Consider the following 18,229-nt stretch of genomic DNA (forward strand, 5'->3'; position numbering starts at 1 on the left):
CCTTCCTTCCTTCCTTCCTTCCTTCCTTCCCTCCCTCCCTCCCTCCCTCCCTCCCTCCCTCCCTTCCTTCCTTCCTTCCTTCCTTCCTCTCTCCCTCCCTTACTTCCCTTTTCCTTCCTTCCCTTCTTTTGCTTTCACATACCTTGTGCTTACCATTACCTCAGCTGCACATCACTGCACCTTGTGGCCATAGCAACATTCCTACTCTTGCTTCTCCCCTTCCTGTCTTGGTGGTGGATGCAGATGTGGTCATTGTCATCCTAATTCTCCTCCCCCTCTCCCTCCTTCTTGTCCTTTTCCCCTCCTCCCTCCCTTTGCCCCCCTCCTCCCCTCAGTCTCCTTCCTCCTCTTTGGTCTCCCCCCCATCCTTTCCCTCCTCTTCCTCCCTCCCCCCCTTCTTGTCTCTTATTTTATGGTCTGATGTCTGGGTTTGTTTGTTTCTATCTTGGGGTTTGATTTGACTTGCTTTTTTTTTGTAACATGAGTGGCATCATTCTTTTTTAATCTCACTTTTTCTTTTGGTGATGGGGAGGCACTGGTTGCTACACATTTCTCTTAATTCTTCTGCTAAAACCACTAGGTTTTTCTCTATTGTCTCAAGGAAACTAAATCCCCCCCCCTTCTCTCTCTCTTTTGCAAAAATACACTAAATTTTTATTGTAAAAAACTTGTAAATTTTCTTTCTTTTATTCATTTAAAGCTTTTTTTCCACTGTAGTAAGAAACATGCATGCTACACCCTTAATTCTTTCTGTCCTCTGAGGCTTGTTTTGGTCCATGGGCCATCCTAGTGATAGCGAAGCTGTGTGTACTCCAGAGGTGTTGGGTGGCATAATGTCCACAATTTACCTTTGAGTTTTAAAGAATGGGTGTGTGTGTGTACATGTGTGCATGTGCCACATGTATGAGTGCCTGCAGAGGTTACAAGAGTTGGTTAGATTCCCTGGAGCTGGAGTTCCATACAGTGACAGTGCACCATCTGCTGTGCATGTCGGAGAGTAAGGCACCGAGGCATCTCTCTAGACCCACTCTCCCATCACAATTCTTGTTTATTTTTATTTTTTGAGATATGTGTAGGGGTGTTTTACTTGAATGTGTCTCTTGTGTCCCCAGTAGCCAGAAGAGGGCTTTGAATCCTCTAGAGCTGGAGTGACAGTTGTGGCCTACCATGTAGGTGCTGAGAATTGAACCTGAGTTCTCTAGAAGGACAATCTCTTTCATGCTAAGGAGTCTCCTCAGCCCCTCCAGTCCCCTGTAATATTTGTTTGTTGATTCTTTTGTCTTTATTTTTTATTTTTGGTTGCAGATTGTATTGAAGTTCCCAGCTATGATTGAAACCTATTTCTCCTTTTACCCTACTGCTTTCTTTATTGAGTGTTTCAGGCTTGTGTACATGTTCATGTATTTCCTTGGTGAATTGTTTCCATTATATAGTGACCTTTTTCTTTTCCTTTTATGCTAGTTTGTTTTTTAAAGTATTGTTTCTCCTGCTTCTCTCATTTTTCTGTTTCTCTGGTATGACTTTTTTCTGATCCCTTCACTTTTCAGCGAAGAAAGTCTATGGATTTGGTTTTCACCTTTTTGGGGAGCAGAGAGAGGTCTTAGATAATCTATTCCTTTTCATCAGAGGAACTTGTTTTTATAGTCGAGGTTATATTGGCAAGGAAAAGTATATTACTGTAACTGTTAGTTTTTTATTTCGTGTATGTCCTTTGTTACTGTCTTAGTCTTTCATTAATATTTGTGGTGTTTAGAAGATTGTTTTATATATGTATTATATTTCTGAGGGTAGATGTGCAGCAGCTCTCTCTCTCTGTCTCTTTGTCTCTGTCTCTGTCTCTCTCTGTATGTGTGTGTGTGTGTTTAAAACTTTCGTTTACTTATTTTTGTGTGCCAACTGTGGGAGTTGGTTCTCTTCTTCTGTAGTGTAGGTCCCAGGGTTAACTCAGGATATCATGCTTAGTGGCAAGTGACTTTATTTATACCATCTTACTTGAAGTGATCTGTGTGTGTAATATAAAACAGTAGCTGAACATGTAATTATTTTGAAAGGTGTTTCATTTATAAACATTTTTTTTTTGTGATGCGCAGGTCTTTTGACAAGCACGTAATTGTCCTTAGCTGTTTATCATGGAGTGGTTTACCTGCCCTACAACTCCTGTGCGCTCCCATCTTGGTTTTAAAGTCTATTTTAATTTTATTGTATCAGTAGTATATGGCATACAGCCAACTAACTGCCTTTTATATAATATTTTCATCTCCTTGTCTTCCCAATTTAATGATTATTTCTCTCTCTCCTCCCTCCCCCTCTCTCCCTCCCTATTCCTACCTTTCCATACCCCCATCATTTCTGCTAGAATGGTTTACTCCATAGCCCAGGCTGGCCTGGAACTTATTACATAGCCTACACTGGTCTTAAACTCATGATGTTCTTTTTGCCTTAGCCTCCTTTTTGGCTTGACTTATATGTGTTATCTACATGCACAGCTTGATGACAATTCTATTACTAAATAATCTTCCACTGTTAAATAATCCACTTACCAATAATTTCAAAGGTTTACCAGATAGGCCTACAATCAACCTTATTTTGTTTTAGATTTTTGTTTTTCTGTGTGGCTATATCTTAAAACCCATTTTGGATAAATATTAAATAGCATAATTGTTGGATTATATGGTATAGTTTTGTAAATACCTGTGTAGTGTCAAGTTTCTGTACCATTTTGCATTTTCACCAGCAATATAATGTGAGTATAGGGTATCTTTCTTTGCTCATTTACTGTTGATTCACACCTGTTTCATGTTCAGAGTAGGTTTGTTCTTAGCATTATGTGGTTGGCTCATGTTTTAATCCACTAGACAACCAGTGCATCGACCTTAAACATGATGAAAGTGATTATTCTTTCAAAAATTTAACTTTATTTTGAATCATGTGTATGTGTGCCTGTGTAGGTGTGTGCGCCTGTGTAGGTGTGTGCGCCTGTGTAGGTGTGTGTGTGCGCCTGTGTAGGTGTGTGTGTGCGCCTGTGTAGGTGTGCACAAGATAGCAGGCGCATCACACCCTCTTTGGAGCTGGGGCTGTGTTGGTGGTTTGAGTCAGTCAGCATTGGTGCTGGTAGTCACATGCAAGAATTCTAAGGCTCCCAACCTTACTCTGCTACCTTTGTAGACCCATGGCAATTCTTGCTGTAACAGATGATGCAGTCCTCTGCTGTTTTCAATCTTTTATGGGTTTTTCCCCCCCCTTTTTGGAGGCAAGGTCTCAGTATGTTGGCCCAAATTTAAAGATCAAATTCTCCCAGTCTCTCAGTTAGTCGTATTGCAGTGTTTTCCCATCTTGTACAGCTAGCTCTTTTAACTGAACATTTTGTTTTTTCTTTTCTTAGCATATCATATAGCCCTTTTTGCTGGTTTTCCTATAGACTTCGTGTTAATACAAGACTGTGTGTGTGTCGGGGTGGGGTGTGGGTGTGGGTGAGGTGTAATTGTTTGCATGTGTGTGGAAGCCTGAATTGACTTCATGTATCGCCTTCTATCAGTTTCCACTTTACTTACTAATGCAGGGTGTTCAGGTTGAATCTGCAGCTCGCTGATCTTGACTGGTTCATAGTTCTGCCTCCTAAGAGCTGAGATAACAGGTGATGACCATGACTACCTGGCTGTTAAAAGGATCTGGGGAACCAAATTCCAGCCCTTGTCGAATAGAATAAACACTTTATCCACTGAGCCATCTTCTTAACCCCTTCTGAGTTCAGCTTGAACATACTATTGTAGTAAAGCTCCTTCTGCTTCTGCGTCAGTGCTGATAGTCATTTCACATGTGAAATACACAGATGCAACACATAGGCATACACATCTAATACAATGTAGTAGGGGTTAATTTGGGCAAACCTGTAACCTTAGATTAAGGGTCTTAAAAACATTTACTTTCACATTTTGCATTTGAGATACTGTTTCTTTATGTAGACTTAAATTGGTGAGTGCTGTAAAGAAATTTTTACAGTTCTCCAAAATAGGCTAGACAGTGGCAGCAGCCTTCTCAGAATCTATTTTTTCTCATAGCTCATATTCTTAATTTTTTTTAATTTTAAAATTTGGAGGTTATTAAAAATAAGGATATGTTGTTTTCTACCCAAAATCTAGGACCTCTGATTAAATCAGTCTTTAAAATTCACTGGAATACTGTACTGTGCAGTGTGGTGAGACCCGACATGCTTGAACTCTGGTGTATTTTATGAGGCATTTACAGTCAGATGTGCTCTAATATGTGTGAATTTGTTGAAGACTTTTGTACACTTCATTCAGATTTTATTGTTGAAGCCAGGAAGGTCCAGACTTGTTAAATAACTTTGACTTCCTAAGTTTGAGGTATGTACCACCACAGCTGGTTCAAGAGTTTTTTTGCTTTTTAAGGAAACGATTTTGTAACTGGTTGAAGTGAAAGTGTTTATTTCCTTTAATTTAGCTGTTTTCTCTACTCAATCTTACTGGATAGTACTTAAAGAGCAAGAATAAAACTGTATTTTAGGTTTTTTTTTTTTGGTTCTTTTTTTCGGAGCTGGGGACCGAACCCAGGGCCTTGCGCTTCCTAGGTAAGCGCTCTACCACTGAGCTAAATCCCCAGCCCCTGTATTTTAGTTTTTATATACAAAAATGATTCCTCAGAAAGTTTTCCCAATAATCCTGTTAACAAGTTCATGAGATAGAGTTAGAGGGAGCCTGCACTGACATAGTGTATGAACAAACCCAGGCTCGGAAGCTCAACCTTGAGACTTGTTTTTTTTTTTTTTTTTTATGTCATGTGGGGAGATATGTGTTTATAAGGGTGCATGCATGTATGTGTGGTTTTAGTGTGTGTGCACGCACAGTAAAGTACATATGGGAATCTAAGTGCAACATCAAGTATCTTCTTCAGTTGCTCTTCATTCCACTTAAGGAATTCCTTAAAATTAATTAATTAAATAAGTAGCTCTAGTGAAGCTGAATCATTTCGCTGTGTTGACTGTCTAGTCTCTCTAGGGATCCACTTTTCACTTCTCTCCTTGTTCGGGGTGCACAGATGGTGTGCCCCTGGCTTTTCCTGTGGGCACCGGGCGTCTGAACTTACACCAACATGATCACACTGCTGACTGCGCCCTTTGGTCCTTGTTTTTAAAATGAATGTCCTGTTAGAGACTGCTCCTTTTTATAACGTGGGGAGTGGAGAACTGTTAGTGAATGTTTGTTTATCATTACAGCTTTACTGGGCTTCTAGTCTTATTAACCCCACCGCCAACTTCTTCATTTAACCATATTGTAATATGTGCATGCTTACATTTTACCTTATTTTCCTACTTTTCCTCCTAAGTGCTGGACTGATAGGTATGGCTGGTTTAGTATGGTTCTACGAATTAAACAAGACTTTTTGTGTGCTAGGCAAATACTATAGTAACCAAGCTACATTCCCAGCTTCAATGTGCATACTTCTGTCATGTCAGACGCTGTTCCTGCTACCATTTTCTCTTTTATGAAGACTAGGTATCCTGCTTTTATTTTTGTATCCACTTCATTTGAATACAGTGCATTTTATGTAGTAGTAATTTTTTTATAAATAGTTGGTCTAAAGAAGTAAAATGTTGGACTAGAGAGATGGCTCAGCAGTTAAGAGCACTGACTGCTCTTGCAGAGGTCCTGAGTTCAATTCCCAGCAACCACATGGTGGCTCACAACCATCTGTAATGGGATCTGATGCCCTCTGTGTCTGAAGACAGCTACAGTGTACTTACATATATAAAAGTAAAAACCTTAAAAAAAAAGAAAGAAATTAAATGTTAACTTAGCACAAAGTCAGGAGTGTTCTTTCTGTTGCATCCTAAACTGTTTTTAAAGATAATTTGTGTTCCTACATCAAGAGCCACAGGTACAATTCATCGAGTAGCGCGGTTTAGTGTAGGTGAGGAAGACAAGCTGACGGGGAGCTGAGCAAGACAGTATACCAGACATAGTGCCTGACTGTAGAACCAGATCACAGCAGCACACTGATGCTTAATAACAACTTCATCTTCACACTTGCGTTCATGCGTTACAGTTTTTGAACTGAAGGATTGCTTCATTCTAGGAGACATTATCTATTTGATTTTTGAAGCAAACCAAAGTTCTCATGGCCCTATTGGGAGCCCATGACTAAGTTAAAGATATCTATTTATTGTGGCTGATTAGGTTTGAAGCCACTGTTGACTCAAACTCTCTCTTGTCTTAAAACTATTTAGGGTTAATCAAGAGTTGTGAGGTGTTAAAGGATTGAAACGATGTGTAAGTACATAAAAAGATCAGATTTAATTTTTCTCTCTATCCCCTAAATGCCATCCATAAAACCAGTGATGTTTCGTAAAGTGTAGAAACTTAAGTTCTTTTAGAAGCTTCCTTACTAGGAATTAGGTTCTTCTGTAGTCTGGTTACATGGCACATGTGCCACCTAGTGGCTAGGAAATTAATTAGGAGCTGAATAGGAGCTCCCCCCTTTTCCTCTCCACCTTTTTGGCTATAGAGAATTTTGTGAGCAAGCGGAACTGGTTGTGTTTATTTAGGCCAGGTTTAAATTTGGGAGGCGTCTAGCTTCATTCTTTTGCTGTGATAGAAATACCCTGACTAAGGCTGGCTTAGGGAAGAAGACTTGCAATTCCAACTTACTGTTTTTTGGGACAGTTAAGGCTAGAACTCAAAGCAGCTGGTCACATTTTATCCGCAGCCAAGAGCAGAGAGAATGTATACCTGTTTGCTTGCTTTCAGCTTTCTCCTTTAGAAATACAGTTTTCATTAATGATTTGGAGATATTTAAAGATCATTTATTTTTATTTTATGTGGACGGATGGTTTGTCTGCATATAAGTTTATGGACCAGAAGTTAAAAGAGGGGGTTGAATCCCTGGAATGGGAGTTAGACAGGTTGTTTTTGATTTGCCATGTGTTGGTGCAGTAAGCACTTTAACCTTCTCTCCAGCACCTCAGCTCTTTTTCTTCTCTCCAGAGAATGATACTACCTAAAATGGACAGCTTTTCCTTCATTAATGAACAAGTAAGACAATCTCCTACCCACATGGCCTCAGGCCAACCAAGTTTAGATAATTCCTCATCAAGATTATTCCCAGAGAATTATAGATTATATCATTTTGATAGTTAAAACTAACCATTGTAGGAGGGGACTGTATCCACACCCTCCTGTGTCCATAGGAGCTAATGGCATACACAGGAGGTTGGTGTCCAGTGCTTTATTTTATTGACCACAACATTGGAGTGCTTGTTTGCTTGCTTACTTTCACTGTGTAGCCCAGGCTGTCTTGGGACTCCTGTACAGACCAAGCTGTCCTTGAGCTCAAAGAGATCATGTGCCTTTGCTTCCTAAGTGCTTTATTAAAGCTGTGCACCACTGTTCTTGGTCCTCACTTTTTTATTTTTGAGAAAGTCTCACTATGTAGCTGTGATTGTCCTGAAACTCACTATAGAGCAGATTGGCTTGGACACAGGCATTATTACCCTGGCACCTTCCGCATTGATTCAGTTTGAGTCAGGACACCACCAGTTAATTGGTTATGAGCTCCAGGGACCTTCCATATCTGCTTCCCAGATGATGGGGTTATAGATACCCAGGGATTCTTGAGATCTGACTTTGAGCCTTAATTCTTGTTTAGCAGCCCTTTACTAGCTGAGCCATCTTTCATGCTCTCTTCCCCCAGTTTCAGACATGAAAACTGTTAGTTCTGTCTTTTACAAATTGGACTGCATGTAACTGAACATTTAAGACCCCATGAAAAGTAAAAAAAGTGAGTTAAATGAGCTTGTACTATTTTGTTGGGCTAGTATCTGGTTTATCCATTATAAAATATACCAATTGGTATTTAAGCACATATATTTTTGGATAGTCTGTAGATAACCAAATGCTGTGTGGAATATTTCATCAGTCATGGTCTTCACAGTCCTAGTTGTGTTGGTATGTTTCACTTTTTACTGCCAGTAACTTTTTATACCAATAAATAACTTTTTATACCATAACAGGGGTAACAGAAGGAGGGAGGGGGAGTAAGAAACATTTACGCAGGCCAAGGACACAGTATTTGTGTGGTCAGGGAATCGGCTGATGTTGACAGATGTCAGAAAGGTCACAGGTTTGTCATATTATTAGTCAGCAGGAGAACTTTATCATATTAGTATTTATCTTGACCACCAGATTTGTATTAGTCTTCTGCAGCAGGCTGGGGATTTTCCATGAACCCAGTCATACTTAACTAACCATAATAACATCAATAATGGAGGGCTTCAAAGGTATCGCTCCCAACAAGTTATCACGCAGAAATGTATAATTTCATTGTAACCATTGCATTTTTAGTCTCTTTATATTTGATATGAATACACACTTTGTTGACTCAATGCTAAAGTTTTTTCTTTTTTACAAAATTGTCTGCAGGGTACTCAGGATACCTTGATTGATAAGTCTCATACACAATGGCCATTTTGTTTTCCTTTTCCATTGTTAGAAAGGCACAGTGCTGTTTGAGCTAGGGATACCCAAAGCATTCTATTACAGCTTCATGTCGCTACTTTTGTTAGATTTGTGTCCATTTTTCCCTCCCAAATACTTCCCTAAAATTCATGTTGAGTTTAGGTGATACTCATAGAATTAGTGAAATAAAATTGAAGTACTGGTGTGAGTTGAAGTTTCAAGTGAAATTTCTTTCAGGATGCTAAGACATGGCATAGGGTGGCCGTCTGTAATGTGCTGTAAAGGATGATCTGGGATATTGGCAAGGAGCTAGTGCTGGATATGTAGGCTTAAAGATTATTAATCCCAGAGGAGAGGGAGTGCTAAGACTTGGATAATAATTATGTTCTTTAGCTGGAAGGCTGGGCTCCCATTTGGGAGTCAGAAGACACCAACTGAGTAGGCAGTAGATTATTAGATATTCATTCGTGTCTGTCTGTCCCTCTCCCCTTCCCTCCCCTCCCCTCCTCTCCCCTCCTCTCCTCTCCCTTCCCACTTCTTTCTGATTAAGGTTATATAGTACAGCCTGTCCTGGGTCTCGCTGTGTATTAGAAGGTAACTTAGAACAGATTGTCCTCTCAAGAACTGTGGTTTACAGGCATGTGACACCTTGCCTGACTCATTTGATCCAAATGAGCAATTTTATGAAACATGGTGAAACATGGTTTGACAGGTGAATAAAAGGTTAATGCTGTTTATATAATATTTAAAAATAGTCATCAGGTGGGTTAAATTGATAGAGACACAGTCTACAGGTTCATTTGTTCAAGGATTGTGTAGCAAGGTCTAAATAAATTTCCAATTATAAAACGACGAATTGTTTAAAAATGGGGAATTGTCTCAGAAGCATTGGTAGAGGAGGAGTGTCCCTTTAATCTGGTGATGAAGCATGAAAGACAATAGACATCTTATTTAAAAAGAAAAGTGATGTTGGGGGTAGAATTGTTTAAAAAGCTTCACAGGGGTTAGAGAGATAGCTCAGGAGTTAAGAACACTTGTTGCTCTGGCAGAGAGCCTGGGTTTGATTCCCATCACAGCCATCTGTATCTACGATCTAGGGGATCTATCTAGCTCCTCCTTCTGGCCTCCAAGGCCACTGGATGTATGTGGTGTACACACACACACACACACACACACACACACACACACACACACACACACACACACAAAACACCCATATACATTAAAAAGTAAAACTCTCAAAAAAAAAAGCATTTATAAAGTTTCCGGATTTAAGAGTCCTGAGAAGAATTTTAAAAGAAGCAGAATCAAAGAGCTGTCCAAGAATTTAGCTTTTAGAATGGCAAGTGACTAGGATGCATAATCTATCAGATTAATAGTCTCAATTTATGAACAAACTCAGAAAATGAACAACATTGAAATACATTTATTGAGAGATCAACTGTTACAATCCTGAAAATAAGATTCTAAACAGTTATTTCTAGTGTTGACCTTCTCTAAGTCAGTTGTACTTGGGCCTCAAGGCACAGTGACCCACAGCTTACATGATGCTGATGATCGCTTTGCATCAGCAGATGGACACTAATTATGTATATGAATGTTTCATATTTGTTGTCTTTTATTTAATTTTCCATTATATACTCTTTGTAGGTAAAATTTTCAGTAATTGAACACAAAATGACTCTTTGTATCCTCTTCCTTACTGTGAAGCAGAAGTCAAAGAACAATCTGTGGAGGAGGACGCTGAGACAGAAGTGGAGAGCAGCAAGCAGCCAGCCTCAGCTCTTCAGCGGTCTGTGTCTGAGGACTCTGCACACTCCCTGGTCTCTGTCGGTGTAGAAGCCAAAATCAGGTTAGACGACGAAGAGAGCTGGACTAGAGCCCCTGATAGGGGAAGGGTGGTAAACTGACTGGAGACAGGGCTTTGGGTCTGGGTGGGGCTTTATCATTTAGTGCCCTTATGTTTGACACCCCTGTATGATGTTGGTTATGCTGTGCACTTTGGCGATTGGAGAGCAGTGGATGTACTAGGATAGTAGTGCTCTAGCCATTCCAGATAAGGGTTGATATTAGCTGTATGCTATTCCTGACTGAAAAGATACCTCAGAGCCCCTAATGTAAGAATTTAGGGCGGGGAGCAAGAGACACTTTTATCAGAGGAACCAGGTTTGGTTCCTAGCACCAACATGGTGACTGAAACTGTAACACACTTGTAGTCATACCCTCGTTATTCTTTAAGAAAGAATCTCCCCACTCAGTAAATAAATAAATAAAAAGTAAATAAACAATTGAATAACAATGAAAGGAGCTGGGGCTGGGGAGATGGTGCAGATGGTAACTTTCTTTCTTTCTTTCTTTCTTTTTTTTTTTTTTTTTGTTCTTTTTTTCGGAGCTGGGGACCGAACCCAGGGCCTTGCGCTTCCTAGGTAAGCGCTCTGCCACTGAGCTAAATCCCCAGCCCCGCAGATGGTAACTTTCTGTTACACCTGATGACTCAGGTTTTATCCTCAGGACCCACATGATCAAAAGAAAGAGCTGACTTCCGGAAAATGTCTTCTGACTCTGTGCTTGTACACACAAAATGAATACATAACATGATAAAAGTGGAAGGAAGTAACATAGTGATAAAAGTGGGTTTTCCTTTTCTTTTTTCTGTTCTTTTGTTTTTTTTTCCCTAAGCTCTGGCTGTCTGGGAACGTTCTCTGTAGACCAGCTTGGGTTAGCCCAGGCTATCCTCAAACTCAGAGATCTGCCTTGCTCTGCCTCCCTAGTGCTGGGATTAAAGGTGTGTACTACCACTGCCTGGATAGAAGTTTTTTTTTACTTATGATAAGAAATTAATAATTACATTTGGGATATTATTACCTATTATTATATAGCTCAACTTTCATGGCTTATTGTCTCCAAGTTCTATTTTGAAGTCCTAAATAAGACTATGAAAGTATTAGATAATTGAATATTCTCAGCCTCTTAACATGTTTTGTTTTCTTTGTTTTGCTGTTAATACTCCTCCCTTTTCATTTTATCCTCTGTAAATCTTGTGAGGATGCTCCTCCACTTTTGGATTTTGAGGGTTTTTGAGTATCCTGTCTGCCTCTACCTTTATTTAATTCTCAGTGAAGTATATCTAATCTGAAGGCTGTGAACCTTGCTTGCGTCTTGAGCCACAAATTCTTATTTTCAGTGAGGCTATATTCCTAAAATCCAAACTCTGCTGTCTTCCTAATTAACATTTCCATAAAGAAATGTATTAGATTCTTCACCCTTAGAATGTCCCAAACTACTCTTTATTCCACCGTTTCCTGTTTTCCTTTTCAACAAATAACACCAATATTTACCTGGTTGGTCTGTGATTTGTATCATAGTTCATACTTGATTAACCCACAATTTCCTGTTATCTTAACTTGGCCTACTGACTTGGTTGAAGCTATTGTCTTTAATATCTTTTCATTTCTTTTTCACTTCTTTTTTTTTTTTTTAAATATTTTATTTATTTATTTACTTATTTATTTATATCAGTATACTGTAGCTGTCTTCAGACACACCAGAAGAGGGCATCAGATCTCATTACAGATGGTTGTGAGCCACCATGTGGTTGCTGGGAATTGAACTCAGGACCTTGGGAAGAGCAGTCAGTGCTCTTAACCGCTGAGCCATCTCTCCAGCCCTCTTTTTCACTTCTTAATTACCTTTCCATAGTCTAATTTAGTTGTAAAAAGTATCATCAAATCTAAGTCAGATCTGGTCTTCACTAAGTTTAATGGCTATTCTATTGAAATGTGACATTTTAGTTGTGTTCAGCATTTTAGGTCCTTTTTTTTATTCTGTAAGCTAGTCTGTAAGGCATGGTCTGTCCTCAGGTTTAATTTCTACTGTTTGTAAATACACTTCATTCAGCTTCTGTCTTCGATTTTTTGAAGTTTTGTGTCATCTGTTATAGGGGTTATTATCTTGTGAGAGCCTCCTCCCCAATCATCTTACTGTAATAATTTCTGAATTCTTTAACTCCAGTGTGAATCTAGGTGAAGAGTATATAGGTATTTGCTATACCTAGTTCACTTTCCCCCAATATTTTGAGAGGTTTAAATATTTTCAAAGTAAAAGGATAGTACTTTACCCGGCAGGAGTTCCTCGTCCTTTTAATCACACCGTTCAGGAGGCAGAGGCAGGCAGATCTCTTGAGTTTGAGGCCAACTTGGGCTACAGAGTAAGTTACAGAACAAAAGGGCCTACCCAAAGAAACCCTATCTTGAATTAAAAAAAAAATGTTTTAGAAATTTCAGATCTCACAATCAAGTCTTTAAGCAATTTTGAGTTGAATTTTGCATGTGTTATGAGACAAGGGTTTAATTTCTCTGCGTATGGTTCTCCAGTTCTCCTAACACCAGTTATTGAATACTACCTGTTTCTTTATCGCGTACTCTTGTCATTTCTGGCAAACATAGGTGGATGGTAAATGTGTGGCGTTACTTCTTAGAGTCCCATTTTGTTTCATTGGTGACATAGTTTTATCATCTCTTTGTGATGTAAGAGGGTCCCAGCTTTATTTTCTTGTTTCCACCTGTCATCTGGCCTCAGGTTCTCATTAGACCATGCCAGCTTAGCACTTGCAACCCTCCAGTTTCCGTTTACTGAGTGCTAGGATTACAGCCACGGGCACTGCATTTGCCTTTTAAGTTAGTTTTGTATGATCAAGGTTTTTTTCTCACATTTGTAGTTCCAAGTCTATAACTCTATTACTCACCTAAATTTACATAGACTTGCTTATTGGCTGTTGTGGTTGAGATTATTTTCTGATTTTTTCAAATGGCTTATTAGCATACAGAAGTGCTACTGATTTTTGTTTGTTGATTTTTGTATTCTGTAACTTGACAATACTCAGTTCTAACAGTTTTGGGTAGAGACTTCAAGAGTTTTGAATATGCACATTAATTAGGTTTTGTCATCAGAACATGTAAATAATTTCACTTCTCTTCTTAAGATGCCATTAAGTTAGCTTAGGATTTCTGCCATTATATTAAAAAGAAATAGTAAGAATAACCATTCATTATTTTTTTGTTGTCTATATAGTTACTTCCTTTATTCGAGGAAACTAATTTGTACTTTGCCAGCTTTATTCTCCCAGAGGGTTTTTTTTTTAAAAGATTTATTTATTATATTTAAGTACACAATAGCTGTCTTCAGACATACCGGAAGAGGCCATCAGATCCTATTAAAGATGGTTGTGAGCCATCTTGTGGTTTCTGGGAATTGAATCAGGACCTGTGGAAGAGCAGTCAGTGCTCTTAACCGCTGAGCCACCTCTCCAGCCCCTCCCAGAGATATTTTTAAGTAATTGGGTTTTGACATCTTCATTTCACTCATTTCTATTGTATTATTCCAATCTGTTTCTTTTAAACATCTTTTGATTTATTTTATGCACTTGGGCTCTTTTTGTTGTTTGTATGTATGTATGTATGTATGTGTATGTGTGCGTGCATGCATGTGTGCATGCATGCATGTGTGCCATAGATGGTTGTGAGTTACTATGTGGGTGTTGGCAACTAAACTCAAGTTCCCTGGAAGAACAATGAATACTCTTAACCACTGAACTGTCTTTCCAGCTCCTAGTCTTTTTATTGTTGTTGTTGTTGTTGTATTTTCTGTCCTTGTGCTTATTTACATTTAGGTGAGCTCTTTTATAGAAAATGTTGATTATCAATATCAGTAATTTCTGTAAGTGAATAACTGCTCTTTTGGTGAGAATATTAGCTTCATTTTTTCCCCCAAAGTTTTCATGTTTTAATTATTGTGTTTTACACACTTTAATTTGTATTTCAATTAAAGGATTACTATTTGTATATGCTGATCATTTCTAATACATTAGGTTTTGCAGCCTCACCCATATGTTATCTATTTTTAGAATATGTTTGTCTTTATTAAAAAGTACAGTGTGGTTAGATGTGGTGGATCACACCTTTAATTCTAGGACCAGAAGGCAGAATTTGTATAGTAAAGTCAGGCCAGCAATGGGTACATACTGAGACCCTGTTTGCTTGCATCCATCCATATTATTATAAGAAATGGATATTTTTTATAAGAAAAATATCATAGAGGAGAAATCCTGCTAAGTCTCTTATGAAGTATAATGGTTTCTTTTTAAATTCAGTAGACTTTACAGTTACTGAAGATTTGAGTAGACAGTGCAGAATGTTCTGTTTCTACGTTCTCAATTGTCCCCTGTAGTTAATATTGTGCAGCAGCGTGGTATATTTGTTGCAGTTAATATATCAATATTTTTACATTTCTTTTAAACTAGAGCTCACAAAAAGTTCACATCATGGCTCACTTTTAATTAGACAGTTTGTTGGTCTGCACAGATGGATAGTCTCATGTATCTGTTTTAACATCCTCATAGAAGCTAACCTCAGTCTTCATTTTCTTTCTATTTAGTCCAGCTTATCTCTCCAGTTCTCCAACTCATTAACAACTCAAAGGCTCACTAAACTTTTCTCTTATTTTTCTTCATATATACTGGTACATATAACATGCATAAAAAGGATGTTTATAAAGTAGTAAATAAACGTTGTTAGCATAGGCTTTACAGAGCCCAAGTATGTGGTTGTCAGATGTAATATGTAGGTTTCCTTTTGAGATGGATACTTAGATTTAATACTTAGGTTTTATTTTGGGGAGGCTGAGTGAGTAGAGTGCTTGTCATGCAGGTGTGAGGACCTGAGGATGAATCCCCAGAACCCATAGTAAATCTAGATGTCATCCTGTTATCCCAGCTCTGGGGGGGATGGAGACAGGACAGCCACCCAGAGCTGGTTGACAGTTAACCTGCTGTACACACTAGGAAACATGCCTGAGACCCTATGTCCAACAAGGTAGAAGGCAAAGAAAGAACAGTGCCTTAGATAGTCCTCTGGCTTCCACGTGCATCTTATGGCACACTCACGATACTGTTCATACATGAGAATCCACACCTTGGTCCACAGAGTGTCTGTAACAGGGATGCTGTGTTTAGGGGTGGTTCAGTGTAGAACACTTGGGTGTCGTGTACTTGAAGCTCAGGCTGTGGTTTATAGTAGCCTGTAATTCCAGCTCCAGGAGATAGCCCGTGCCCTTCTCTAACATCCATGGGAATCTATATACACCTTACAGAGATCAACATGTGAATTAGAAATAAATAGTGAAAGAAATTATACCATAGGAAAGTAGAATTGCAAATATATAGTTATTTATTTTAGATATTCTCACAATATGGATCATTGAAAATATAGTTAAAAACTTAGTTTAAAATACAACTAAGGTCATTGCATAAAGTTACTTTTCTCCCTCACTATCTCCCTCACCAGTGAACAGCTCTGCGCCTTTTGTTACTGTGGGGAGAAAAGTTCCTTAGGACAAGGAGACTTGAAACAATTCAGAGTAACACCTGGACTTACTTTACCTTGGAAAGATCAACCTTCTAACAAGGACGTCGGTGACAGCGGCATTGCAACCTGTGAGAAAATACAGAACTACGCTCCACGAAAACAGCGAGGACAGAGAAAGTAAGCGGTCTTGAGTTTAAATCATTGGTAGGCAATGGTTTAACTTGTTTTGGGTCTTACCGGTTTACAGTGAACAGACTTTTATGGAACTTCACACATCCATGCAGCACTTGCTGATTTTCCGCTTACCTAGCAAACAGTTGTCTTTTAGGTTGTTTTATTTTACATTCTTTTTATCAAAATTACTATGGCAGCAAAAGTTAAACCCTGGAAGGAAAATGTAATAAAGACAGCAAAGGCAGGGTTCATTCACTGACTTTTCACGTGGAAGGAAGATGAGACAAACTGAGAGTTCTTCCCTTCCCTCCTGCGGAGCGGCTCCTATTTGTAAGAGTGCAGTGGTGTGCCCGAACCAGAATTGCTGCACGACTCATAGCCCTCTGTCATTCATTCATGTTGTCATTTATCGTTTTCATTCTCAGTTATGCATGCATGTGTTTTGGACAGTATTGAGCTGGTCTCTTAACTTCATTAAAATATAATTATGTCACCTCCCTGTTTGCCTTTCTTTTCCATCCCTGTCATTGAAGACACCTTTAAAAAAAATGTTTACATAGCTATATGTATGTATATGTATTTAGTCATAGACACATTGTAGTCACCTAAAACTCTTGAGGAATGTGCTTTTAGAATGTGTTTTTTTGTTGTGTATTAAGAATATTTTAATATGTAGACTTGATATTTTAACATGTAGAAGTTTTTGTAATTGAAAAAATATTAAAATTTAGCTTGAGAGCCTGGAGAAATATCTCACCAGATAAGAGCACTTACTGATGATCTTTGTAGAGTACGGTTCTCTGTATTCAGTTAAGTGGTTCAGTCTCACTGGTGCGGAATTCCAGGGTAGCTGTTTCCTCTTCTATGGGCGCCCACACACAAGTGTACACACGTACACACACACACACACACACACACACACACACACACACACACACACACACACACACACACACCACCTTACAAAATGTAATTTAGGATCTGAGTACTTACTGTCCTTGCAGAGCATCTCTATTCTATTCCCAACATCCATGCATGTGGTTCTCACAACTCTAGTTCGAGGGGTTCCAATGCCACCTTTTTATTTATACAAGTTCCCATACATTTGTGTGCATATATAAACTCAGGCATACACAAAGTAAACAAATACTTAGAAGAATAGCTCAGCTGTAGAATTCTATCTTGTGAGGGTGACAGTGCAATTTCCCAAGGGTCCCTCTTGTATGGTAATTTAAGTGAGCATAGCACAGCTGTGCTGCCAATATTCGAAGATTCAAAGTGGAAAGTGAAATGGCAACAAAGGTTTTTTTTTTCATAAAGAATTCAAAGTTGGAATGATTTAAGAAAACTTAGAAGCATTGTATTTATAGTTAAAACTTTTTTACTTTGAAGCCAGATCATGTATTAGAACCTTATTTTTGCCTTCATCTTAATTCTCACATGTAATAAGATATATCAAAAGGCCAGCAAGCTGAAATCAGTAGGTAGCAAATGGTGAAGTAGGTCAAGCACTATCTTAATGTTGCTATGTGGATAATGATAATTATAATATTCTGGAAAATGAAATTTGGCTTCATTTACATATAAATGATTCCATTAATTTTTAAATAAAAATTATGAGATTGGATAATTTTTATAAAAATAGATGTAGCTTAATGACAGTTGTGTGTAATTGGTACTCATTTTAAAATAATGATAAGTTTACTAATGTATACTGAATATTTGGCAATCTTGTAAAGGGAGATGGTTAAGCTTAGCTTAGTAACGATCTTAAATATTTATAAATGCTATGTTACTAATGAAGTATAAATAGCTAATTAATTTGCATCTTTTTGTTTTTTATTTACAAGGTCTTACTATGTAGCTTAGGCTTGTCTGAAACTCTGTAGACCAGGCTGGCCTCAAACTCACAGACATCCATCTGCCTTTGTTTTCAAGTGCTGGGTTAAATATTTGGGTCCCCACTCCTCGCTTCAAGCATAATTGATAAAAATGGTTTTTAGCATGTATCTTAATTTATTTAAGGGTTCCTTTAATCTTTGCTTTTATAGTTTGAAATTTTGTATTTCAGTTGGCTTCTCTGTTTAAAAGTTATTATTTTTAATTATGTGTCTGTAATTAAGTGCATGTCTCCAAGTGTCTCTGCGGAGAGTAGAGGTGATCTCTGGTAAGTTATAAGCCGTTGTGAGCTGCCTGATACAGGTTTTGGAAACTGAATTCAGT

The 18,229-nt window shown here is 38.4% G+C and overlaps 1 protein-coding gene across 26 annotated transcripts in view; it reads left to right on the forward strand.

The window, feature by feature from the left end:
* The window catches only part of Kmt2c (lysine methyltransferase 2C), a 214,730-nt gene that overhangs the window by 67,703 nt on the left and 128,798 nt on the right, over positions 1-18,229 (forward strand). For 22 of the 26 annotated variants that reach the window (XR_015686283.1, XR_015686284.1, XM_087659632.1 and 19 more), the window contains 2 exons: positions 10,182-10,323; positions 15,812-16,009. Coding sequence is in view for 24 of the 26 variants with exons in the window: in XM_087659632.1 (XP_087515758.1) it covers positions 10,182-10,323; positions 15,812-16,009 (340 nt within the window). In the remaining 2 variants the exon portion in view is untranslated. The remainder of the gene's footprint in view (positions 1-10,181; positions 10,324-15,811; positions 16,010-18,229) is intronic. The other 4 variants (XM_087659641.1, XM_087659652.1, XM_087659655.1 and 1 more) reach the window with 1 other exon arrangement.

Source organism: Rattus norvegicus, chromosome 4, assembly GCF_021556685.1.
Source record: "Rattus norvegicus strain SHRSP/BbbUtx chromosome 4, alternate assembly SHRSP_T2T, whole genome shotgun sequence".
Taxonomy (NCBI): Eukaryota; Metazoa; Chordata; class Mammalia; order Rodentia; family Muridae; genus Rattus; species Rattus norvegicus.